This window comes from Oenanthe melanoleuca, chromosome 12 (assembly GCF_029582105.1).
Source record: "Oenanthe melanoleuca isolate GR-GAL-2019-014 chromosome 12, OMel1.0, whole genome shotgun sequence".
In the NCBI taxonomy this organism is placed as follows: Eukaryota; Metazoa; Chordata; class Aves; order Passeriformes; family Muscicapidae; genus Oenanthe; species Oenanthe melanoleuca.
The window spans coordinates 20,123,640-20,147,350 of record NC_079346.1 but is presented as its reverse complement, the minus strand read 5'-3'; the positions used below and the strand labels follow the sequence as shown (position 1 = coordinate 20,147,350).

At 44.2% G+C, this 23,711-nt stretch overlaps 1 protein-coding gene across 1 annotated transcript in view; it reads left to right on the top strand.

Moving 5' to 3' along the window:
• Nucleotides 1–331: 331 nt before the first annotated feature.
• The window catches only part of WNK2 (WNK lysine deficient protein kinase 2), an 87,464-nt gene continuing 64,084 nt past the window's right edge, over nt 332–23,711 (top strand). Inside the window, 2 exon segments of the mRNA XM_056501948.1 lie at nt 332–417; nt 650–1,436. Coding sequence (XP_056357923.1) covers nt 723–1,436 — 714 coding nt within the window. The 5' untranslated portion in view covers nt 332–417; nt 650–722.

Genomic DNA, 23,711 nt, shown 5'->3' with positions numbered 1-23,711 from the left:
TGTCTGCGGCGGGGCCGGGGGGATGGCGAGGGAACCGAGGGCCGAGGACGAGGGGCGGCCGCCCACCCTCCGCAGCCTCATTGGCGGCCGCCGAGCGCCGGTGCCTTAAATGGGCGCTGCCCGGGATCGCAGCCCCTGACAAAAAGCGTCGGCGGGCAGAGGCTGCCGCAGGGTACCCGCGGGCAGGGACGCGGAGCCGCCGGGCACAGAGCGGGAGGCGCGGCCGGGCCGGCGCTGCGGCGGGGGCGGGCTGCGGCGCAGGGGCGGGCCGAGCCGAGCCTCCGAGCCCCGCACCGGCAACGGCTCCCCCGGCCCCGCCGCGCACCCGAGCAGGCGCACGCTCGGCAGAGCCGCCCCTCCTCCGCCGCCCGCCTTCCCCGCGCATGGCGCTGAGCACGGCAGCCCCCGGCTCCGCACGTAAGTAACGGCCCCGCCGCGCCTTTGTGCGCGGGCCCGCCGCAGGTGAGGGGCTGCACCGGTCGTCCGGCGCTCTCGGCCGCGCGCCTGCTGGGGACAGGGGGGAGCCCAGTCAGAGCGGCCGCGGCCCGGCCCGGGGGCCCGGGTCGTCGGAGCCCCGGGGCCGGGGGAGGTACCCGGGGGCCGGGCCGGGCCGTGGCGGCGCCTCAGGGCTGCGCTCTGCCCCGCGCAGGTGGCGTCGCGGGCGCGGCTCGCGGTGACTCCCCCGGGCTGGGGCGGCGGCGGGCGCTGAGACCTCGGCCCGGATGGAAACTGGGGGCGATGCCAGAGCGGCACCTCGGCGGGGCGGCAGAGGCGGCGGCCGTGGCGGGGTTCCAGCGGCTGCCGAACCCGGCGCTCCCCTGGCTGCGGAGACCGGCGTGAACATGGATGGGCCCGGCGGCGGGGGGAGCGGGGCAGCCGCGGATACGGACGCCGCTGCGGCGCCGGCAGCCCCCGGGGCCCCTGCCCCCCCGCCCCGGGGCCCCGGCACCAGGGACCCCAAGCTGGTCCATCAGCGGTTTCTGCGGAGGAGCGTGGTGGACTCGGACCAGGAGGAGCCCGCCTTCGACCTGCCCGAGGCGGAGCACCAGCGGAGAATCATCCTGCTCCCCAAAACCAGGAGGATAATCGCGGAGCGGGCGAAGGCGGGGCAGGGGGCGGCGGAGGCGCCGGGCCGTGAGGCCGAGTGTTCCGGGGAGCCGCGAGCAACGCCGGACTCGGGCAGCGCCGCGGGCGCCGAGGAGCAGAAGGAGTCAGGCAAGGATGCGGAGCGGAGAGAGGCGCAGGATGCTGCCAAGGACCAGGGCAAGGCTAAGAAAGAAGAGCCCGAGGAGGAGGCTGACATGAAAGCGGTTGCCACCTCGCCGGATGGCAGGTTCCTAAAGTTTGATATTGAACTCGGGCGGGGATCCTTCAAAACGGTCTACAAGGGTCTGGACACGGAGACGTGGGTGGAAGTCGCGTGGTGCGAACTGCAGGTAAGCCCAGCTGATTCTTTTGTGGTTTTTTTTTTTTTTCTGCCTTATAAGCTGGGAACTAGAGGCACCATGCCGGTGTCATCCAGAGCAGCTCAGCCCTGAGCAGCCTTTATGGTCACCATCGCTTAGGATCCAGTGTCTAACTATAGCGCAATATCCCCATTGGCTCCGGATCCACCACCTTATGTACACTCCTCCCACGCTTAACCCTCTCGGCCCGGCGCCGCTGCCGCCAGCATCCGCCTGGCGCAGCGAAGGTCACGCGTGGCTCCCGCAGCGGGGGGAAAGGGCGGAGCGGAGCGGGGATGCTCGGCCCGGCCTCAGCCCCTTCTCGGAGCAGCAGCTCCCGGTTAAAATGACGCCGACAGTCTGTGATTTGAGTGCGTTTGCAGGAGGAAAATTTCTTTTTGTTTTATGGTTTCATAAAGGCTGAGGAGCTGCTCCTTCCGACCTTCCCTCTCCCATTCCAAGAGATTGTCACTGTCCTGGTGAATCAAACCTCCACATATGCCACGGTGCTTGCCTTTTAGGCATCATGTGTGCCGTGCTTTGGTTAGGTCAAAGACTTGTCCAAATACCTTTAAAAAGGCAGGTTTTTACATTCAAGTTCTAGATCTTCAGAATGAAGTAATATCATCCAGTAATCGCTAACGGAACTAAGGTGGATTTTTTTAGCCCTTGGTAAAAGTCACAATAGTACATGTTTGTTTGGGGTTTTTTTGGGTTTTTTGTTTTTATTTTTTTGCTTGTAGTGAAGCTTATAGTGCCTGTTACCTCACTTTTGTTGGCATCCGTTGGAAGGAGACCTGTCTAAGAGAAAAACTGAATACAGGTTTAATATTGTTTTATTTTCAGCCTGAGTTACTCTGTAACTTAGGTGAAAGGAGGTTTAATTAACACTTCATAATAATTTGGGGTCTTTAAACTTCCACTGAGTAGCTGAGCTTTATGGCCTACAAGAGTATTTGAAACGGACATGGAAATAACGTGTTATTGGAAGTCTGAGCTCCTGATTGTTGATATTTCAATGTTGGCCCAATCTGTTTGTAAATTACTGGGTTAGTGGAGGGTAAATGTGCAGCCACATCTTTATTATCTGATTTCATTATGCAACATAATCATAATTCATTTCAGCACTGCTCCCTTAAGAATTATGGGGAACACTTCTCAGTCTTCCTAGTCTTCATAGTCATGCATTCTCCAGCTTTTATCAGAAGGGGATGCAGATGGGAGACACAGCAGCTGAGCAAGGTGAGGGGCTGAACCCTCTCCCTTCTAGCCCAGGGGTCCTGAAGGATTTATGGGGAAAGGGGGCCTGGGGGGATTAAGGGAATTTAAAAGAGAGCTGCTGGAGGAAAGCTTGGGGGCAGGCCTGGGCTTTGTCTGGCTTTGCTGGGAACTGAATTTGGAGTGTGTAAGGCTTGTACTTAAGCAGCCTGAATCCACGAGGGATGGTGGCTGGGATGCTGTTGGAGGGCAGGTTGGCAGATGCTGTTGCTGCTCCTGTCGGTCCACGCAGCCCAGGCCAGCTCCGTCACTGCAGAGCGATCACAGATGAGAATTCAGCATGATGCCAGGTTTTCTCAGAGGGCTCTAACAGGGGGATTGACAGAGATTTTCCATGTTTTCTGTAATAGAGCAGTTTTAATGACCAAAGCCTGCCAAATGTATTGGAGAACACTACTTGGAAATGCTAGTCTGGATCATATACACCTAAGGAAGAGACTGTGAAGGGAAAACTGCAGTGTGAAAGCTTTCTTACCTGGTGAATAGCATTCTTATTCTTAGTTACACGTGTTTAGGAATTCTTGAAATGATTGCGTGTAGAAATCTGTGTAATGCTCCAATTCACATTAGTTTTCACTATATGTGCTTTAGCCCAAATCAGATCTTACTGACAGATATATCCAATTTAGTACAGGATTTGCTTTAGGCCTCTAAATGTGGAAAGAAAACTATGGATTGGCTGCTTTAGAGAAATTGGTGTGAATCCCTAGAAGGAGGCAGGGGCTGCTGGGGTCTCCTTAAACTCTGTTATGTGCAGTTTTGAGTGATGCCGGAGGTAATGTGAGATGGTATGTGACTTTGGAAGACAGTGCTTTGGTCTGGATTGGGAAAGCCTCATTGAATGACAAAAGGCTTTAACGACTACAGGATTAAAGCCTATGACTCTGGGCTGGATTTGCATGGAGGAGGCAGTGGGAGAAGGTGTGAATGGCTGTGTTGTCTTCAGCTTTTTGCCTTGTAGAATACTCTCTCAGTTCAGCTGGGGAATTTTAAGGAAAACTTTCAGAGGATACTGTCAAGTAAATAACTTTATTCATGTCTGCTGTTTTTTTTTTTTTTTTTTTTTTTTTGTGAGCTGTGCCAGTTAGATCTCCCTGGATTTGTATTTTTCTGCACTAATTTGAAGTTCCCTATAGGTAGCAGGAGACTGAGTGCAAGCTGTCATTATCAGTATGCTGTTGGAGACAAAATGCCTTCCTCTGCAGCCTCATACCATCAGAACCCAGCCCAGAGCCTTTTTCTGGAAAAATTGTTGCAACCTGTAGTTTTTTCCTTCTGGAGATGCAGCTGTGCTTGTTCCGGTTGGAGCCGGGAAGTTAAAGCGTATGGCGTTGAGGTTCCATGCAGGCATTAATCCTTTCCTGGCTCAGCGGTTTTTCAGCCCACTTGTGCTGTTGCCTGTGTGTCTTTGTCCGTCTGTACAAAGGCCTCGCGAGCCATTCTTGTTCAGTGGCTTTATTTCATTGAAAAGACGGCTTTAGGGTTCAGAACTGAAGTCATGGCTCTGATTAGGGTGGGATCCAATCGCTAACCAAATGATCTGGGCTTTAGACCTGTCTGAAGAGGTGAAAGCTGTAGTTGAATTCTAGCTAGAAAATAAGGCTATTGTTCCTTCATGGAGCTGAAGTGCCAGAGCAGGATTAGTGTGCCCTTGCACTTTTGGAAGGGTTTGCATGCCAAGGTTTTCAGCAGCTATAATTAATATTAATTGATTGTGTACAATCGCTGTGTGGTGAGATTTTGGCATAACAGTATCGCAGTGTTGCACTCTAAAGTAAAATGTTGGATCATGAATACAAGCTTTGCCACTCCCTTGCTTGCAAGCCAAATACTCCTTTTAGATGAATGGTTTCAAAATACCCATCATGTTTCCCTTTGGGAATATATAGGGACTCTGCAAAGAGTCAGACCTGGTACTATGAAATGCAGAGACCTCATTGTACTTAATGGTTCTTGTTTGGACTGTGAATACTGCTGTGGTATCTAACTTGATTTTTTTGTTGTTGTTGTTGGGAAATGGGGAAAGGTTGGGCTGTTGTATCCTGCTGTTGCAGGAAGGTATGTGGTGCCTGGTGATCACCTTGTGATCATCACAGTCTTATGCCCCTGTATCAAAATTCCAGGTTTTTTCCCCTGAGAAGGGTAGTAATTTCAAGATTTCCACTGGTGTGGTAGTTTGGCTTTTTTTTTTTTTTTTAGTGTCCTTGCTGGCTGGCAGCATTCATCTGATGTCAAAGTAGTAGCAGTACCTGTGCTGGTAATTTATTGGCCAGATAGACTTTGTAGTGTAAATGAACAGAATAATTTGGAAAATCTGGGAGAAGGAGACCAAGACTGTACCTGAAAGCTTGAATCTCATATTGGTGTATCTGTTCACAGTAAATGAACTTCAAGGCCAATTTTGTCTATTTCCAGTTAATTCTTGTGAATGTGAGGTGTTTAAATTGAAACAATTGGCGTAGCTGTCCTTTAAGGTGTCAGTACGAAAGTGTGTGCCTGTATCACTGGTGTTTGTTAGCAGAGCTGTTGCCCTGGCATAGAGAAGCAGGGCAGGGATATGGTTGTGAACTATTAATAGGCTGCTTCTCAAATTCAGTAAATGAAATAGAGCTGGGCCAGGCTTCACATTCTGCTTGTGAATCACACAAGACTTCTTTCTTTTGCTTTGGAGCATATTGTGCCTCAAGATTGGTTGTGTGCTCTTTTAATTCTGGTGAAATTCTTCATTATAAATGTGTGGGTCCAGTGGCCATAAGAAGAAATTACTTCAAAGCTGGGTGTAAAGGATATTTGTGGTCCCTTTGGTCATATCATATCCACAGCTGATGTGGGGTGAAAAAAGTTGGTGTTGCAAGCTGTCTCTGTGGTGATCCATGCAATTGATGCACAATCCGAAATGAGTGATGTTTACACTGGTGGTAAATATTGTTTTGTGGTTAGGGTGTAAGAGTTAGGTTGTTAGTTAGTTTGTGGTTAGGTTAAGAGTTCAGATGCAATGGTAATGATGTGCTGAAAGATGCTGGTTACTGGAGTTAACTGTTTTGATTAAGTCTGAACCTTAGAGATGCTTTGGAGGTTTGAAAACGAGTCTCTGGAAGGTAGAAGCCCTATTGTAAGGGTTGGATGTGAAAGCTTTGAGGAGGGAGGTAGGGATAAATCTCTTCTGCCTCAGGAGCCTTCTGCAGTGGTTCATGTGAGTTCAGTGCTGAGAAGTTTGGTTTTTAGATTTGCCACGATGTGGCTGTTGATGGCCCGCAGTGGGACACTTACCTGTGTGTGCATTAAGCTCTGGGCTGGGTCTGCTGGCCAGAAAACATAAATATGATCCAAGATGCCTGAACAGGCTGTAGGCATAAGGCAAGGGCAGCCAAAGGTGTGTCACACGGGATGTGTGATACTTGGCACTCCAACTGGAAGAGTTGCACTGCAACAGGAGGGGCTTGCAGATAGCAGCTGGAAAATATCCAGAAGGCTTACATGGAAGCAGAACTGGTCTGTTTCATGTTTATGTATATGAAATTGTTTGGAAATGTATCTTTTCCCTGAAGTGACACTTCTGGACGGCATAAGTGCTATTCCAGTGTTGATTTTGGTGTACCTGAAACCCAGGTTGGCGAAGAAGGGCAGCAGAGGATTTTCCTTGTGATGTTGATAAATCAAGTGGAAACAACCTTCAATCTAGTACCTTGCTATTCCTGTGTAGCTCTGAAAAAAGGGAACAGCTCCCTGATCCTGATGCCCTCTTGCCTCCTGGGAAGCAGAGGTCAGCTGTCCTGCAGGAGGGGTCACAGCTGCCTTCTCCAGCACTGCCTGGCTGCAGCTGCTTCTGCCTGGACTCTGCCCAGTACGAGACTACTTGTACATCCTTCTAAACCAGTTCCTACATAAACCACAAAACAGAGCCCCTTTTATGTGTGACTGGTCCCTTGCTCTGCAATGGACTGATCTTCAAACCATAAGCAACTTCTGGTATCCCTGACTAAAATCTCATTATCCTCCAAACTAAACAGGTTCATATCTCATTCTGGCATTATGCTTATCACAACCAGTGTGCTTGTTGGGCATTTTGTCCACTCAGAATTAGCTGCATAGCTTCTGAGAGATTCTTTTGACATGCATATGCCCATGCCCTGTAAAAGACACTAGGAATTTGGGGCATGGAGTGGATCACAAGTCCTGCTTGTTCTCCCCGTCCCCTGCCGTCACCAGTGGTGTGGATACAAGTTGTCACATGTCACCAAACACCTCTAAACCTTACCAAGCATCTTATTTCCCAGCTGGTTGTCTGTAGCAACTGGTGAACCTAGACTGTGTTTCAAATCAGCTGGTAATAAATGTGCACTGAAAACTTTCTGGAGTGACTGTTATGTGGTGTGCAGGTAGTGGAGGGTGGTGATTTCTCTTCTCAATCCCTTAAAGAAATAAGTAAACTCATACCTGTACTCATCTTGTATTTTATGGGAGATGCTCCATCTTTGTCTTGAATGGTCTTACCTGTGCTTTCAGTGTATCAAAATCCCTAAAATGCTTTTTAAAAAAATTGCACCCACTGGAAAATAATTTTACTATGTAGTGTTAATGCAGTAATATGGCTATGTGATACAGTGGTTAAAAGTGCAGTGGGAGTAATGGGCAAAATGTAAGGCATGTTCTGGGAATGTCCATCTTGTTTAAAGTGCAAAGGAAGGAGTAACTGAAGACCTGTTACCATCTGTTCTTCAGCTGTTTGCTGCAGGGGGCTACAAACCACTTATTCATGAATTCTGAGGAAAACTGAGAGGAAGGCAAGGCCAAGTAACACAGGGGGTTCTAACTTGGCCATTTTATGTGAATTCAATTTGATATTCATTCTTGACCTTCTTAAAGGAAAATTAAATGCTCTTAGAATGGTATTTGATCCTGTGATAAATCTCAGATTTATCTCTAAAGTTAATTTGAATTTTAATGTGATTTTTGGTTAGTTACTAGTTAGATTGGTTAAATTATTATTTCCTCTAAAAAAAAAAAAAAAAAAAAAAAAGAACCTAAAAAGGAAATGAGAATATTTGTTACACAGTCTTTTTTTGTAATGCTTTTGTGTGGTGGAAGGCAGTACAGTTGGTGGTTACTAAAGATGTTAATTAATCTTTTTCTGATTCTGGAAGTCCTCATATAGTCCATCTCTCTCTGTTTTAGAGGCCTTTTGTTTCATCATAACTCAGAGAATTTGAATATAAACCTTTACAGGTGATGGCTGCCTTATTGTTTGGGGAGGTTTTTTTTTTATTTATATATTTCTGTGGTTTTGGGGAACTGTCAGGTATTTTCCATTAACTTTTTAGACAAACCATGAGTCTCTAAGCTGTGGCTCAGAATTAAGCCAAGTAATGTGATGTTCTATATTTCTGAATTAATAGGGCTTGTCCAAAGACAGTGTTCGTGCATCTCACATGCTTAAACTGCCTAAAACCAAGTCAGACTAAACAGATGGAGGAAGAGTTTTTTCTTTAGCTGAATAGTAAAATTTTTTCTATATTCTATGAAATAAGGCTTTATTAAAAAGAACAGATGACAGTTGGTCACCTCATGTATTGAGAAGTGAGATTGATTTTACAGAAGCAGCATAAACCAAGGCACTGCCTCTGTCTGCTTCTAAAATGGATGTTCCTTTCTCTCACTAGGACATGCTTAAAGGATTAAGATAGTGGTGTTTATTCCAGATTTTTATATGATAAGCAGCTTTTTCACATTGCCTTTTCTGATGCTGGATTGTTTCAGGTGCCCCATTGTGCTGGCAGGAGCTTGTGAAGCTGTGGTGCTTGACTGAGCAGAATCAATCCTACAGTTCAAACAGAAACCCGGGGAAAGTGGAGGGAATCACAACTTCCAGTGGATGTAGCTCATTGCTGCAGGCCTGTGCTCTGTGAAACACTGGAATCAGTTTTACAAGAGCCAGATATTCTCAAAAGTAGTTTGTTTTGTTCCAGGCTTTGCTGATTAATTAAGGAAAACCAGCATGGTTGTGTGCATCCGAACTTGTTTTTTCTCTTTCATATCAATGTGTGTTTGGAGAGTTGTTGTAGATAATAAAGCAAGTGTTACACTAATGAAATGGACTTGCTTTTATCTCAATTATGATAACACTTTTATTGCTAAGAATGGCAGAATCTTCTGTCTTGAAAGCATGAAATTGCAAGAGCTGTGCCCCTCACTCTTTCCTTAGATGCCAGGGTAGTAGTTAAAAGGGGTTTGCTAAAAAATGAGCCTTGTACACACAAGGGGACTGGGAATGAATCTCCCCTCTTGGTGTAAGTTCTTTAGTCTAATTGTGACCATTGTGGGAGGGGAGGTGAGCAGTACCTCTTCCAGGTGCCATCATTCAGCTCTGTCTCTGTGATGCAGTTTGATGAATGGCTGTAGAGTTAATTTCTGGGTCCCAGCTGTGTTCACTCATGGGGGGGGCATATTCCAAGCCTGAGGCCATTTGGGTGTGTGCTGGAAGCTGGAGCTCTTGCAGGCACCTCACCTTGAGGAAAGGCACAAAGCCTTCAGTGTGCTGGCAGCTGACTGGCTGTCAGAGCCCCAAGTGCCTTCAGCAGAATGCATTTGGACCCAGGTCAATTTTATGCTTTATTTTTACAGTCTCATGTTAAATCAAGCAGACTGGATAGATTCCCACACGATACAAGATACTGCTATAGAGGCATGCTGCTGCTTCCTCTAGGCTATAGACAGCTCTGAATCCCTCTCTGAGCAAAAGGATTAAGCCTTCTTTTCAAAGGACAGAAAAAAGGGACTTGTAGCAAATAACTGTGGTTGGGAGAGGGAAGTGAAATATCCTTTTACCTTGCTGGAATAAATTATAATTTTTGTTTAGGAGTTGACTGCTTGAATTTCTCTCCCCACTTGTGAGCACTCTGCCAGAGCCCAATCTTCTGCCATGCAATGGGTTCACAACATCCCCACAGGGGGATGTGAACATGGAAGGCTTTGATGAGAGGCAGATATCCCTTACCACGAGAAACAGTCCTTACATAAAATGTGTGATTAAAATATATGTGTATCTGTTCACTTAGATGAATCCAACATGACAAGTTTTTAACCAGTAAAGCTGCATAACTATTACAAATAGCAATTCTTTCTCTAAGTAACACTGAAGCATTAAATACAGCTTCATTTACTGAAGTGTGGATATACTTTTATTTAATATATAGAAACCATTATATTTTGTTTGAGGGAAGAAGATAACAGGCTCAGGCTTATGCACCTGTGGGCTTCAAAGAAAGTTTTGCTGCATAGTTATATTTTGAGGCTTTTCTGTATGAAATGAGACACTTGGCATAATGGAGTCTGGGTATTCAAAAGCAACTGCCACAAGGAGGGGATTGGGCATTTGATTTTAGCCACACATACTGTGTGGACTTCTTCGTTTTGTGGTGTTGCTGAATAACAATCCCATCTGTAATAAACTCTGCCAGGGGTTGTAGCCCTGTTGGGAGGCAATCTCTCAGCATGGAGCTGCTGATGGAGAGTGCCAGGAATGAGAATGTCTGTGCCTGGGGCAGTTGGCTTTGTCCAAGCAGGACACCACAAAAAATACATGCTTTAGTAACTTGGGCCCTGAAAATTAAATCCAATGTTGCTGCTGAACCCTGTGTTGTCTGGGTGTGGTGGTTGTGACTGATGCTGGTCTGGCTTTGTTACAGGTTAGGAAAGGTTTATAGGGTGCTTTATCAACCCCTGTCTGCCTGCCTTTGGCATTTTTGGAATCACAGAAGGATTTGGGTTATAAAGGAACTTAAAGGCCATCTCATTTCTATCCTCTGCCATGAGCTTGGACAATTTCTGCTACCCCAGGTTGTCCCAAGCTCTATCCAACCTGGCCTTGAGCATGTCCAAGGATGGGGCATCCACTGCTTCTCTGAGCCATCTGTGTCAATGCCTTATCACCCTCACTGGCTGGTTAGGAAAGCTTTATTAGTAAAATGGATGCTACTTCAGAGAAGTTTTCCAGTGGGCTTTAAAAAAGCAGTTTGAATGACTTTCCTTCTTTTTCCTGTCTTCTGCCACCACTAAAAGTTAATAGGGTGCTGTTCTACTCTTAATACCTTCTGCCCTGCTGCAGTGTATATACACTTACCCTTTTTTCACATACCTTATTTTTCTTTAGAGGTCATTTTCACAATTGTATGAAATTATCTCCTGTGATTAATCTGATTAGATGCCATTTCACCTGAGAGTCTCCCAGTTGTGCAGGGTGTTTCTCAGGGCACTGCTTTGTGCAGCCTTGGGATCATCAGTCAGCAACAGCTGGGATAGCATCTGGTGTCTCTGAACATACTGATGAACCTGGGATGGAAATCAGAATTTGAAGAGAAACAAAGGAAAATAGGGTGGCATCTAGTGAGACAAGATACAAAGGTAATTTATAACTGTTGCTGTAAGAAGGGTTAGGCGCAGCGTAAAGAACAGCAACAAGGCACTTTCTTACTTGGTGCAAGAAAGAGCAATTTATTGAAGGAAGCCATTGCCTTAAATAAGGCAGTTTGTGTGAAACAAAATCCAGACAGATCATTGGTCAGAGAAGGAGATACCTCTTGTCCCAGGCTTTCTCACAGATCTAGCAGGTGTTTATCTTTCATGATTCTTTCTCATGTTTACAGTAGGGAAAGAGCCTCTAGCTTGTTAAAAATCCTAGCTGAGGCTGAGAAAGTTTCATGACCTGAAAAAGGCCTGGCTAAAATGTGCCTAGGCCTTCAGCGGTGTCCACCTATAACCTCTTGTGCAATAATTGTGTCTGATTCTTAGCAGTGAGTGATAGTTGTGATCTTTCTGCCTGCCTTGTTGATGCTTTGGTACTGCAGTTCTGCTCCTGCAAGTACAGTTCACATGCTGGAAGTGCTTTTTTTAAGAACAAGCTTCCATAAAGCTTATATATTCTGCATTTTTGCATGCTTTATCCTGTTTGCAAGATCTGAGTTTTAGAGTTGAAGTTGTAATTTATTTTTTTTATTAGAGAAAGGAGTCATGAAAACATTTCCACAAGCTAATTTTTGTGTGCAAAAAGAGAGAGCAATGTAATGTTTTATGAACTGTGACCTCTGTGCCATGAAAGATGTGTGTATTTCCTAATGGATTTCTGACAGCAGGGTAACTAATGAAATCCTCTGGCAGTGGAGTCCTTGGTGCCTAATAGGATGTGAACTCCCTGTGTAACTGCTTCAACAGTTTGCTTACTTCTGATAGTGCCATTCTATGGGCTTTGCAGCTACCCAAGTTGAGCTTTTGCTGCAGCTTCTTATTCAGTGGGGCCAACTGGAGAGTTTCTCCTTCTCTTTTCTATCAAGTTCACCAAAAATTGAGAAGTGTTTTGTTTACTTGTCACTATACTGATTTACTCACTAAATGTATTGTGGAACACATTTTCCTCAAGGAGCAAAGGCTGAAAATCAACCTTTGAATGTGTTTTTGACAGCCACTATAAATAACAAGAAAGGATGAGTTTTCTTACTCTTACAGTCAGTGATTTGTGTTAGAAGTGATCTCAAAACTGACCCAGTTCCACCCCTGCCATGGGCAGGGACACCTCCCACTGTCCCAGGCTGCTCCAAGCCCCAGTGTCCAGCCTGGCCTTGGGCACTGCCAGGGATCCAGGGGCAGCCACAGCTGCTCTGGGCACCCTGCACCAGGGCCTGCCCACCTTGCCACAGAGGAATTTGTCCTGTAAAAGAATTCTTGCTCTTCATAAATTCATTAAATTGATGCAATATACCAAACTCCCAGTAGTTTTGTCTGTATTTTTCTTGGAGAATACATCCTTCGCTAATCTATAATCTGTGACACAGCAAAGTGTTTAATTCTGTGACTGAAAGAAATGGATGGACTGGTTTAACTGGAAGATCTTATGTATGCTGGAATGTTAATTAGTCATAGAGATCTAAGACAGATGAATAATTAGTCATGAAACCCTGTTCACCTGTTTTTAAGGTATTCAGTTAAAAAAAAAGATAAAAAATGAACATACTGTTTCTAAGGTGCTTGTGTACCAAAGTTTTAAGCCTCCTGAGGCAGGGTTTATACATGTTTCAGTAAGCATTCTGCCTAGTTTGTTCTTTAAGGATGTGATGTACTTCGAAAAGTAGTAACATTCCTAGAGCAGAAGCTTTTATTCTAAGGTTTCCCAAAATTCCTGTATAAGTTTACCTGCTTTAAAAATAATTGCATGTACTGATCATGATGGGGTGGTGGCAGGTCTTAAGAATCTAGCGGGATCACAGTGAACACACAGTTTTTTTTAAATTGACAGGAGACATGGAAAGCAACACTGTAGCTGTGTAGAGTATGCAGCAGTGCATAAACCTCTAATCCCCACAGGGAGAACATGCAAAATCAGCATGTTTGCAAATACATGTATTTCTGTAGCATACGTAGAGAGTTGGTGGTTCCAGGGCTTGACAGGCTCAAATGCTTCCTTTGCTCTTCAAAGAATATTGTGGTAATTCTGCCTTTTTTTATGAAACTGATTTGAGGAACATTGGTGCTGTTCTCTGGCTTCATCTTTTAGTGTTACACCTTGTTTAACAGTTGGTGTGGGATAAATCTGGGAACAATACTGCAAGTGGAGGGGTGATCCCTAAAGAGATGGCTGTGGAGTGATTTGACTTCATTTAGGTTGCTTTGATCTCCCTGTTGAGTTGCTGTTTTCTTCCATATTCATGGCATATGTTTGCCATTGGTTTTCTTGGGCTTTGCTTAAGGCTTATCCCTAAGATGTATCTGAGCATTCCTTTAAAAAAAACGCATATGTGCAGTAGTTACCATAATAAAGTGTTTGGACAAATGACAGAAATACAAGAATCTAAATTTGTCAGTGTTCTTCTAAATTTAAGAGCTGATAAATGAGATTATGGCAGTGAGTATTACTCTTTGTTAAAAGTTTTTTTGAAGCATGCGTGATTTGAAAATGAATTGTACATGGCATTCATAATGGAATAGGCAATGTGCTTCTGGTAGGTTGAATGATTTTAAAAAAATCCTAAATCTTCTTTAGCTTCTGAGTTGTCAAACGCTTTGTTTAAAATGTGCTTGGAGTCATTTAGGTGGACTGTGAGCTGGTTAGTTCTACCTAAGACTTTTACAAACATCTGGAAGTATCTTTACTCTGCAACTGATAAATCAGTTCTCTCTTGAGTACTGTGTGTGAGACCATGCTGATCATTCACTGTCATACTCTAAGATGTTAGAAAATTAAGAAATTTGGGATTTAAAATGGAATTGCAGCTCCAACAAAGGTTGTGCTAAGATTTTTGTTTTATTATTATTATTTATTATTTTTATTTTTCATGACAGTTCTAATTTTGAAAGCTCCTGAAAACAAAGCTTTTAAAATATTTTGAGTGAAACACTTCATGACTCACAAGTTTTTTTCCCCATCTTGAAAATGTCTGGGCTTTTGTATGGGATGGTAATCCATGTCTAGATCTTTATTATTTATTAATATCACTTTTGTGATATTGGAGCCATTGACTTCCATGAAAATCACCTGAATCTGATGGCAAGACTAATCCAGCCTCCTGCTGCAAAAAGTCCTTTGCTGAATCCTTCTGAGCATCCTTTGCTGAGAGATCTAGAATTTAACTACAGCTACTTAGAACCTTTTAGAGCTCCAACTTGGACATTTTTAATCTTGTAGGCTAAAATAATTTACAAGAGCTGGAGTATTCAGTGTAATTTTTTGTCCTGTAGACTAAAATAGGCATAACAAATGGGCATCCCTTATTGTAAAGGGATCCCAGTTTACTGATGTCACGGGCAATATTTTAAAGTACTCTACCTGAATTTTAGGCTTTCAGACTAAAAAATGTGTTCTGGAAAAAGAATGCTGTTTGCAGTAATTCATATTCTGTTTGTTTCAAGAGTGCTAACACAAACTGAGTGGTCTCTGAGAACTTTCTCATCTAGAGCTTGAGGAAAACCAGGCTTTTGTCCAGATGAAAGGCTCAGCATAGTTTACTGTGCTGCTGAATCCCCAGGGAGGCTGCTCACTGCTCTAGTTCTTTGCACTGCAGCAGAGAAATCCCACAGATTATTTCTATAATCAGGTTAATTGAAAGAGTGGAAAGGGTCAGGAGAAATTTTCTGGATTTATAGTTAAAGGAGAATGGGAAGGACTGATGTGACCTGCGCTGTGTCATGGTAGCCCACAGTTGGGAGTGCATGCTGGGGGCCAGTGCCTGCAATGCTCTTTTAATAACATATTTTTTACCTGTATATTATTACAGGGGAATTAATGTGTTTTTGTTCCATGGAAATGTCTTGGAAGAAAGGGATATGATGAGACAAATCTCTTCAGTCAGCCTTGTCTCAGTTTTCAGGGAGAAAACTCCTTGACTGACTTGGATTTCTCCCACTCTAGGAATGGTAACTAAAGGGAATTAAAGGGAATTAAACACAAAAAAGAAACTACCCTAGTGTGTTCGGTTTTTCAGTAGATAAGGGTGATTATTTTTCACCCTGTATTTTCCTGTATTTCAGAAGCTGCAGATTGGGACTGGTCTTTCACCTTCATCACCTGCAGAGTTGAAAGCTGGAAATACTGAGTGCTATTCCAGGCTAAGTCCATGTGATTTTTAGAAGAAATTGGTTGTGTGTGTTTATTAAGTTGCAAAATCTTACTTTCATGTGAAATGTCTTAATATTGTGGTGCATGGTGTTGGTGTTTGTGCTTGTAGGGCTCCCCTTGGTTACCCACAGGGTGTGCATCGGGGAGGTTTGTCAATGGAATCATAGCCCAAGCCTCTGTTGGTGTATTTGTTTCCTATCCTATCTTTTTCTGTTGCACTTGAAACCATTTTTACTCAGGGTAGTGTTCTGAAGGACCTAATGTGTAGCTAAGACTTTTTTTTAAAAAAGAAAAGCCAACTAAAATGCTCCATTGGGAATGAAAGGTCATCACAGAGCTTTTAATTTGATACCTAAGAAAGCAACCGTGGCATTTAATCCATCTTTGGAACAGCAGCCAATATATAAAAGCCACAATAAGAAAATTATTAGTTATATCCTCCTCTCAGTTTAACAGGATGTCCTCTAAACTAACCTGTATGGGCAGCTTCCTTTGAATGTGGTTTAGTTTTTCTCTCTTAGTTTTTAGTAAATAACGAGAAGCTGTCTGAGCTTCATGGGATAACTCATTATGCTTCATGTGTTTATTTCTGGATAATCATTCTTGCAATGGGTATCCCTATCGTAAGGGATTCCAATTAATGCCACAGAAAATACTTATTTAATCTGAACTGACCTATTCCTATAATTTCTTTGAAGTCCTGTTTTAAGTTACTTAAGCTCTGCTGAGTTACTTGAATTAAGAGGTGGTTTTTGTTCTGGATTTAAGTGCACACCTATTTTTTGTAAGAATTTACATTCTCTCCTTCTGTTTTGCATAATTTTTTAAGTTGAAGTATTTCTGAATTTCTTAAGAGCCTGTAAATTAAATTGAGTGAGGAAATCTTTTCCTCACTTTACATAACAGTTTATTTAAACTATTACATGTCAAATCATACTTTGATTATAATGAATGCAAGGTGCATTGTAAGACTTGGTTGTTCCGTATAATACTCTCCATTTAATGGAAGATCTTCTGTCTGAAGTTAAAAATACAAAAAAAAAATCAAGCAGAATCATCTGTAGTAGACAGATAGTTCTCATCTGTTTCAGAGAAATTGAAGCTGCCTTTGGAGGAATGTAACCAGGTATCTTTTTTATCATAAGAAATGAAACTTGGGCAGAGGTGGCTGCAGATGTGTCTCCCTTTGTGGCCTCTGCATCTCCCCATTCTGCCAGGTGTGCAGGGTGGGCTGGGGCATCTCCAGTGGGACCAGGCTGTGTCTGTAGGGCAGCAGCTTGGTGAGAGGGGTCTGGCCGAGCACAGGGCGTGGGGCAGAGCAGGAGGGCAAGGATTAGTTGGGTTACCTGCTGTGAAATCTGTTGGCTTAGCAAACACGTGTGTGGGTATTTCAGGGATGGGAGATAAACCGTGATGGGATCAATGGGGGTGATGAGGCTCCCAGGGGCCCTGTGGGCACTGCTCTCCTGCTCAGGCCTGGCACAGGCAAACACAATCATAGACACATTAAGTTTGGAAAGGATCTCTTAAGATCATCAAGTCCAACCATCCCCAGCACCACCCCCAGATTCACCACTAGGCTGTGTCCTCAGGTGCCAAATCCATGCATTTTTTTGATACTTCCAGGGATGGTGACTCCACCAGTGCCCTGAGCAGCCTGTGCCAGGGCTGAAGAACCATTTCACTGAGGAATTTTTTCCTTCCTAGAGAATCCAACTTAAACCTCCCTTAGGCCATCTCCTCTATCCTGTCTCATTTGTTGCCTGGCTTGTTACCTGCATAACTTGTTGCATGAATAACTTGAGCTGTTTGGAAATGGGAAATTGTAACAGAGCCTTTTGTAAAGCATGGCTACAGGTCAGCCTGCCATTAGGACCTTTTCTTGCCATGCACAAGTTGTTCCTGCACAGGCTGTTGCTTGGTTGCCTGTGCTATTGACGAAGAGGATGATTCATAGGAGAGAGTTCCTAATGTTCCTTCCTCTCAAAACTGCTGTGAAATGCGGTGAAAGCTGGTCACGGAGAGCCGTGTCCACACACATAGTTACACAGTGCAGGCATGAAGAGCAGTAAGAGCTGTTGTCTGCAGTGAAACCGTGAATGGTGGAGGGCAGTGAGCTTGGCATTCTACACCAACACACCAGTCAAAGGGAATGGGGGTGTCTAAGACAATGATCAGTCTCCTGGATCCCAAATGCTTGCATAATATTCAGTACTTTTTGGACACAGGAGAGGGAAAATGCAGCTCAGGAAAGAGTTAATCAAGATCTTAAGAGGAGTGAACTGTGCACTGCCTCTGCCTTGTTGGGCACACCAGGGCTTTCTGCCCGGCTGGTTTGCCATGGGCAGGTTATCCTTAGGGCTCTGCAGAAGCCTGGAACCTGACACACACCCAGCTGGTGTCAGGTTGGATTTGGCTACTGCTGGAAATAATGTTGCACTGATTGGTTGTTTGGGTTTGGTTTTTTTTTTTTTTCCTGGGAGGTAAGTAATGAAGTAATGTCAGTGCAGCAGAAAATTAAGATGGCACTCCAAGTGTTTTTCCAGGGAAGATAAGGAAAATGAATGAATGCTTGCAAGAAGGGTGACTCAGGGACTCTGGATGACTGGGGGCTGTTTGGGGGGGGGCGGTAGGGAAGAAGGAGTTGGGGCCTATTGGGATGGATGGTTGTGGAAAGGGACAAGCTCACAGTTTGGGAGCTGCCAGCAATATGCAATCAGAGCAGGGATGCCTTTTTGTCTGCCTCTCTCCTGGTTACTTCATCTAAGTGGAGTTGGCTTGAGTCTTCAGCGTGAGATGGGGTTGGAGGACTTTTTTCCCTCTGGGAAGATTTTGCCTGAATTACTCTTTCTCCTTTTGCATTACATTTCCAGAGAGTCATGGAGAAAGTCCTTGCCCTTTCTCTGCCTTTCAGGTGGGATGCAGGATCAGTGCTGCCCTCTGAGCAGCATGTTTTGTGTCTGCCTGGCCAGCTGCCTTGCCGTGGTGGGCAGGGACAGCAGGCACCACATGCATAGAGTAGTGGGGCTGAGGGGAGATGCACACAAGTGGGCTGGCCCAGGCGGCTTGGATGTGAACACAGTCGCTGGGAGAGGAGGATGCAGAACCTCCTCTGAGGTGTTGCTTTAGGAGGGATGTATCTAATTGGGATGTATAAGCCTGTTCAGGCTGTTCTGAAAAGCTGTTTCTGTTGAAAGATTAATATCTCAAATGCTGCAGTGCCTGTAGCCTTCCTGAATTTTCCTTCTGACTGCAGGGCCTTGTCCCATGGTTCTAAGGCAGAGCGAGTGCACCAAACTCAAAAGGTTTTCCAGAAAAGGAGTTAGAGCTGTATTGTGTACCTGGTCCCACAGGTAAACTAAACCTATGGCTCAAAGTCTGAGCACTCAAGTTAACCTCAGCTGCTGCTGTGTGTTGCAATGCAATGTATGCTTTTCAGATTAATTTTATTTAAGAATCTATTGAACACCTGCTGGGGCTCTGCTTTTCCCAAAAGCAGAGATATGTATCAATAGGGAAGTTGGGGACCATGATCTCTACTCTCAGATGATGTTCCCCAACCTTACTGTACAAAATGTTGGGCTCTTCCCATGGATACAGGCTGTTGGTGCAAAGCACTGCGTGCATCTCACTTCAAGAAAAATGTGGGACTGGTCCTTCAGAATCCAGCACATGGTTATGACAGCATAGAGAGATCTCAGGTTTGTTGTTGATAGTGAGAGATGGTTTGTCCATCTGAAGAACAGTATCTGTAAAACAACCCAAACACTTTCTTAAAGGAGGAGCTGAATGAATGAGTCTTCATGGCCACCACGTACAGGCAAATAACTCATGGGCTCAAAATGAAACTAAGGACATGTAGGTTAGAGAACAGGAAGACCTTTCTAACTAAGAGCAGTTAGGCGTTGGCAAATATTCCTTAGGCAGGCTCACTGTGTGCAGATCTGTCAGAAAAGTTTCTCCTGTCTTGGAGCAAGGGAGCAGACTGGAGATATTTCCTGGTGACTTCCAGATCCACTTGCTACAATTCTTACTCTGTCCTGTGGCATTGGGCACACACTGTGTCACAAGATTTGCACTGACATTGATACGGCCAGTCCTGTGAGCACTGTTATTTCAACCAGCAGCAGATAATGAAAGTTTGGTTTAGTTTGGCAAGGAGCCAGCCTATAATTTCATCTTAAAAGGAGATGTTGGCAAGTTCTGTTTGCATTTATTTAATAAACAGTGGGTTGAACTGGTTTGAGATCATGTAAGGTTTATGGTGCATAACTGCAAATAACAGCCAGTCAGCAAAAATTGACTGATTCTGCTGCAGAGGAATCAAGCACCTGAGAGCAGCAGGGACTTGTCTGGGTACAGGGACTGCCCTGACAGTTGCCTTCAAAAAGGAAGAGTGTGTCATGAAGGGCCTCCAGAGTGAGTAAATTAAAGGAGAACCTTGCTGCTAAAGCAAGGCTGGACTTTAGCTCAGTAAGCCTAGCAAGCCAAGAGGTCTGTAATAACTCTGCAGAAAGGCAAAGGCAGGGAAAAGGCACTGTAAGGAAGAGAACTGTGAAGGCTAGAGGATGAAGTTAGCTCAGGAAGAACTGGCTTTGAGCAGATGAAACAAGGAGGAGGAGAAAAGGTTTAGCACAGCTTTGCTTTAGCAGTGACATGGCAAGAATTCTAATTGTTTAAATATGAAAGTTGCTAAGTTTATGAACAAGATTATTTGGCATGTCCTGCATTTGACCTTGGTTGTTCTCATGTAGGGGTCTTCCACAAGAAGCAGCTCCTTCATCTAAGACTTTGAGCTACTGCTTGTCTCTTTTTTCAAATATCAGGAACATATTGTCAAAATTTTTAGGTTTCATCCAACACCTTGTACTCTAGTGCAAGGTGGAATCTTCAGAAAGATTAAATCCCTTGCACTTTAGTTTGTAAATATATTTTTAAGTGCTCATATTACTTCTGAATTGTGAGTTTTTGCCTTTTTTTTTTTAAGGTCTGTAATATCCTGAAGTTGTGCCTAGTTTGCTCCTGCAGGAATCCTTGACTTTTGAATGTACCATTAAAAACAAAGACTTCTGTTTTCCAGACAGTTCTTCCTTTTAAAAAGAAACAGGAAAAAAGGCTCTTTTTCTGCTGATGAGCATTGGTGCCTCTAAGGTTGTTCCTTTACAGTTTTGTTTATACTTTTAGTTTCTGTTGGATTTGATGACTGGAGGCTCAGAATCGGAAAGCTCACCCAAGCGTCTGATGGCAGTGGAACTTTGAATTTATGAGCAGAGATAAACTGATGTGGCCTGATTGATAGTGGTTTGTCCAGCACTGGAGGTCTGGACTGGTTTTAAGGAAAATGTTGCTCTGAACATGTAGAGTGTGTGACTTGCTCAGTGTGCAAGTCGCTCATTCACTCAGGAGATGGTCACGGTGCCTTGTCAGCTAAGACATGGAAGCCTCAGAGCAAGGGGGGGCAGCATCAGTGCCTGGCCCTGGCTCTGTGGTCTTGCTATTCCCCTGAGATTCACCTTCCAGCCGAAAGTGATGGGGTTTTATGCCAACTAACTTTGTCATCTGTACTCTGTCAACCTTCATTGTTACAGCTGTGACTGTAGGAAGTGATGGTAGGGCATTCCCAGTTGATGTTTCCTGCTGTCTTTCTCGTCTTGTTTTAAATAGTGTACTAGTGATGATTCTTTTTCCTTATTAATGACAGGGTTGAAAAAATGTTTTCAGTGCTTCTATGACTTAATTTGCAAGGCTCACTGGACATCATACATAATCCTGCAGAATGAAGGAGCCTTATCTTGATGCCTTCTGGAAATGCTATATCTGGGAGCATTTGTCAAGGTCACTGTTTGTAAGAACACAGTCTTCTCAAAGATGCTGTATTGAGTGCCTTGCTGCCTTCTGCTCAGCATAAGCTGAACGTGTCGAGCTAGTGCCAATACTGTCACAATATTACATGGTGGGGTTTGGTCATAGCAGAGGAAAAATGCAGCACTTAAATCTCAAAAGCAGTGAAGTGTTAATGTGTCATTTTTGGCTGAGGCTAAAGTACTGAGGTTAATGCTTGTTTTTCCACAAAACCTCATCTCTTGAGAGTAGGTCTTTTCCTGGCTCAGTATGTATTTAGTGAAGCAACCAAGTAAATAGACTAGAAGAAATCATTGGTTATTAACTTAAGGTTGGTAGAGAGACAGTAGTAATAACAAAAGAGGAGCTAATCTGATTTATTGTAGTGGTAAATCAGCTCTAAATTGGTTACTGTAGTATCATCATATTGAAGGGTTTTTTTGTGAAATAATAACACTTTATTGGAAAGATTATTAAATTATTACTGGTTTCGCTTGGCACTATTTTAACACACAATATGGTTTCTCTAAGGATACAGAATGAGTGTGTTTGTCCTCCTCCCTTCCTGAGTTTCTGTTACAGTAATTTAATTGCTTTTCTTTCTTCTTGATATAGCCCAAAATGAAATGGAAATGGTGTTGCTGTTGTGGCCAAGGTTTACAGTTGTGAACCATCTCATCAATCACACCTGCTTTCCTTCCAAATGTTTCCTTTGGCAAGAACATCTGTTGAGGAGAATAGCATTATTCCCTAGGGCACCATTTTCCATATGCTCCCATTTCAGGATAAAATTAAACCAGTGGACCTTGACAGTGTTTTCATAACCAAAAATGGATCCTTGTGTTTCTGTTAGTAGAACATGAGCAGTATTCTTTAATAATGGCATGAATCACTTCCACTGGTGCTCTTCTGGAGAGTAGTGCTGGCTGGCTGTGAGTGGAATCATTCTTTGGCACACGAGGCAGATGGTGTTTAGTCAGAGGAGTGCTGTATGTCCAATCTGGTGCTGCCTGCCTTGCTGACGGGGTAGTGGTTTGTGGAGTGAAGAGTTTGGAGGTATGGTTACCACCAGGAGAAAGAAAACAGGACTCCTGTGTATTTCCTGTGAGTCTTGTGTAGAGCTGTCAAATGCCCAGATTTCCATGGGCATCTCCTCTTGATGAGACTGTACATTTTGTGCAGGAAATTGAGGGCTCCCTGTGTGGTTGGCAGGGATCTGAGGTGAGTGGGCAGGCTGTGCTCAGCCCAGCTCTCGGGTGTGGGTGTGTTAATTTATTGTACGTGCACAGTCAGTCCAGCCTGCTCTGGGTCATGATGCTTGCAGGGTGGGCTCAGGCTGACATCTCTGCCTCTCTGCGGACGGACCTCTGTGGAAGCTGTGTGGAGAGGGACAGCACAGGTGGGTTCAGGCTGGTGGTCAGTTCTCGCTGCATCTCTCTACCCCTGCAGAAGTGTGACCTGGCAAAATTAACATCTGTGAAACCCTGTGTGAGCCTGGTATGGATTGAAGGGAGCACCAAGGCAGTGCACAGTATCTGCAGACCCAGAAATCCCTGGCAGCTTTCAGGGAGTGAACCCCATTGATAGTATGTGCACATGAGGATAAACAGCTGCCAAATTGCACTGTGATTAAAAAAAATCCAAACAACCAAACCCCTCCCCTGTTTTGTTTGAGCTATGCTTTCTGAACTTTCAATACCTCCCCCCAACTACATATCAGCATGAAGAAAAGCACAAACTGCTGTTCTTAAGTTCAGCTGGACTTTGAGGTGGACTAAAACTGCTGTGTGTGCCTCATACTGGTGGGTACAGTCCATGACAATCGAGCATGTGGCCTTGGGTTTTAATGTACCAGTGAGTTTTAAAGACAGCTCTGCCCTCTTATGTAAGCTTTTAGGGCATTTTCATGCCTTGTGCTGTTTATCATGGTTTATCTTACGTGTGTTTCCTCTAAAATGTTCAAAAATATGTTTCCTGCAAGGTCCTATCCTACAACCTTTCTTTTTCTCAGGTGAGGCAGGTACTGGTTAATACGCTGCTTGCTTTTTTCTCAGCCCATGCTGCAGACATGTGTGCTTTTGTTTTCTTGTACAAGTACAATTTCCCCAAGACTGCACAATAGCTTGCTGACTGATGAAGCCCTTTCATGTGCTTACCTGTGACTTGTCCTGGAGACTGTGGGAAACACAGTCCCAGGATTTAAATTCTGTACGGTGAGTGTCCATTACTGCTGATGATTTAAAAAGTCTTATTCCAATTGCAAGTTCTTTCACTAGTAGTTAAGCTGTTCTTTCACAGTAGGAAAAATTATTTCATGCAGTCACAGGGTCCTCCGAGAGACCAGTCTTTGCAATCATAAATGGGCATATTGATTGGCCTTTGTTAAATAGAAGGCCTCTAAGGAGAGATAAAGTACATGAATTTTGTGAAGTTAAAAAAAAATTGCAAAGACTTTTAAAGTCACATGGAAACTAGGCATAGTTCCTGGGTCATTTCTCCAGACTTCTAGTCATGTTTTTCATGATGCTATGTTTTATTTTTTAAAA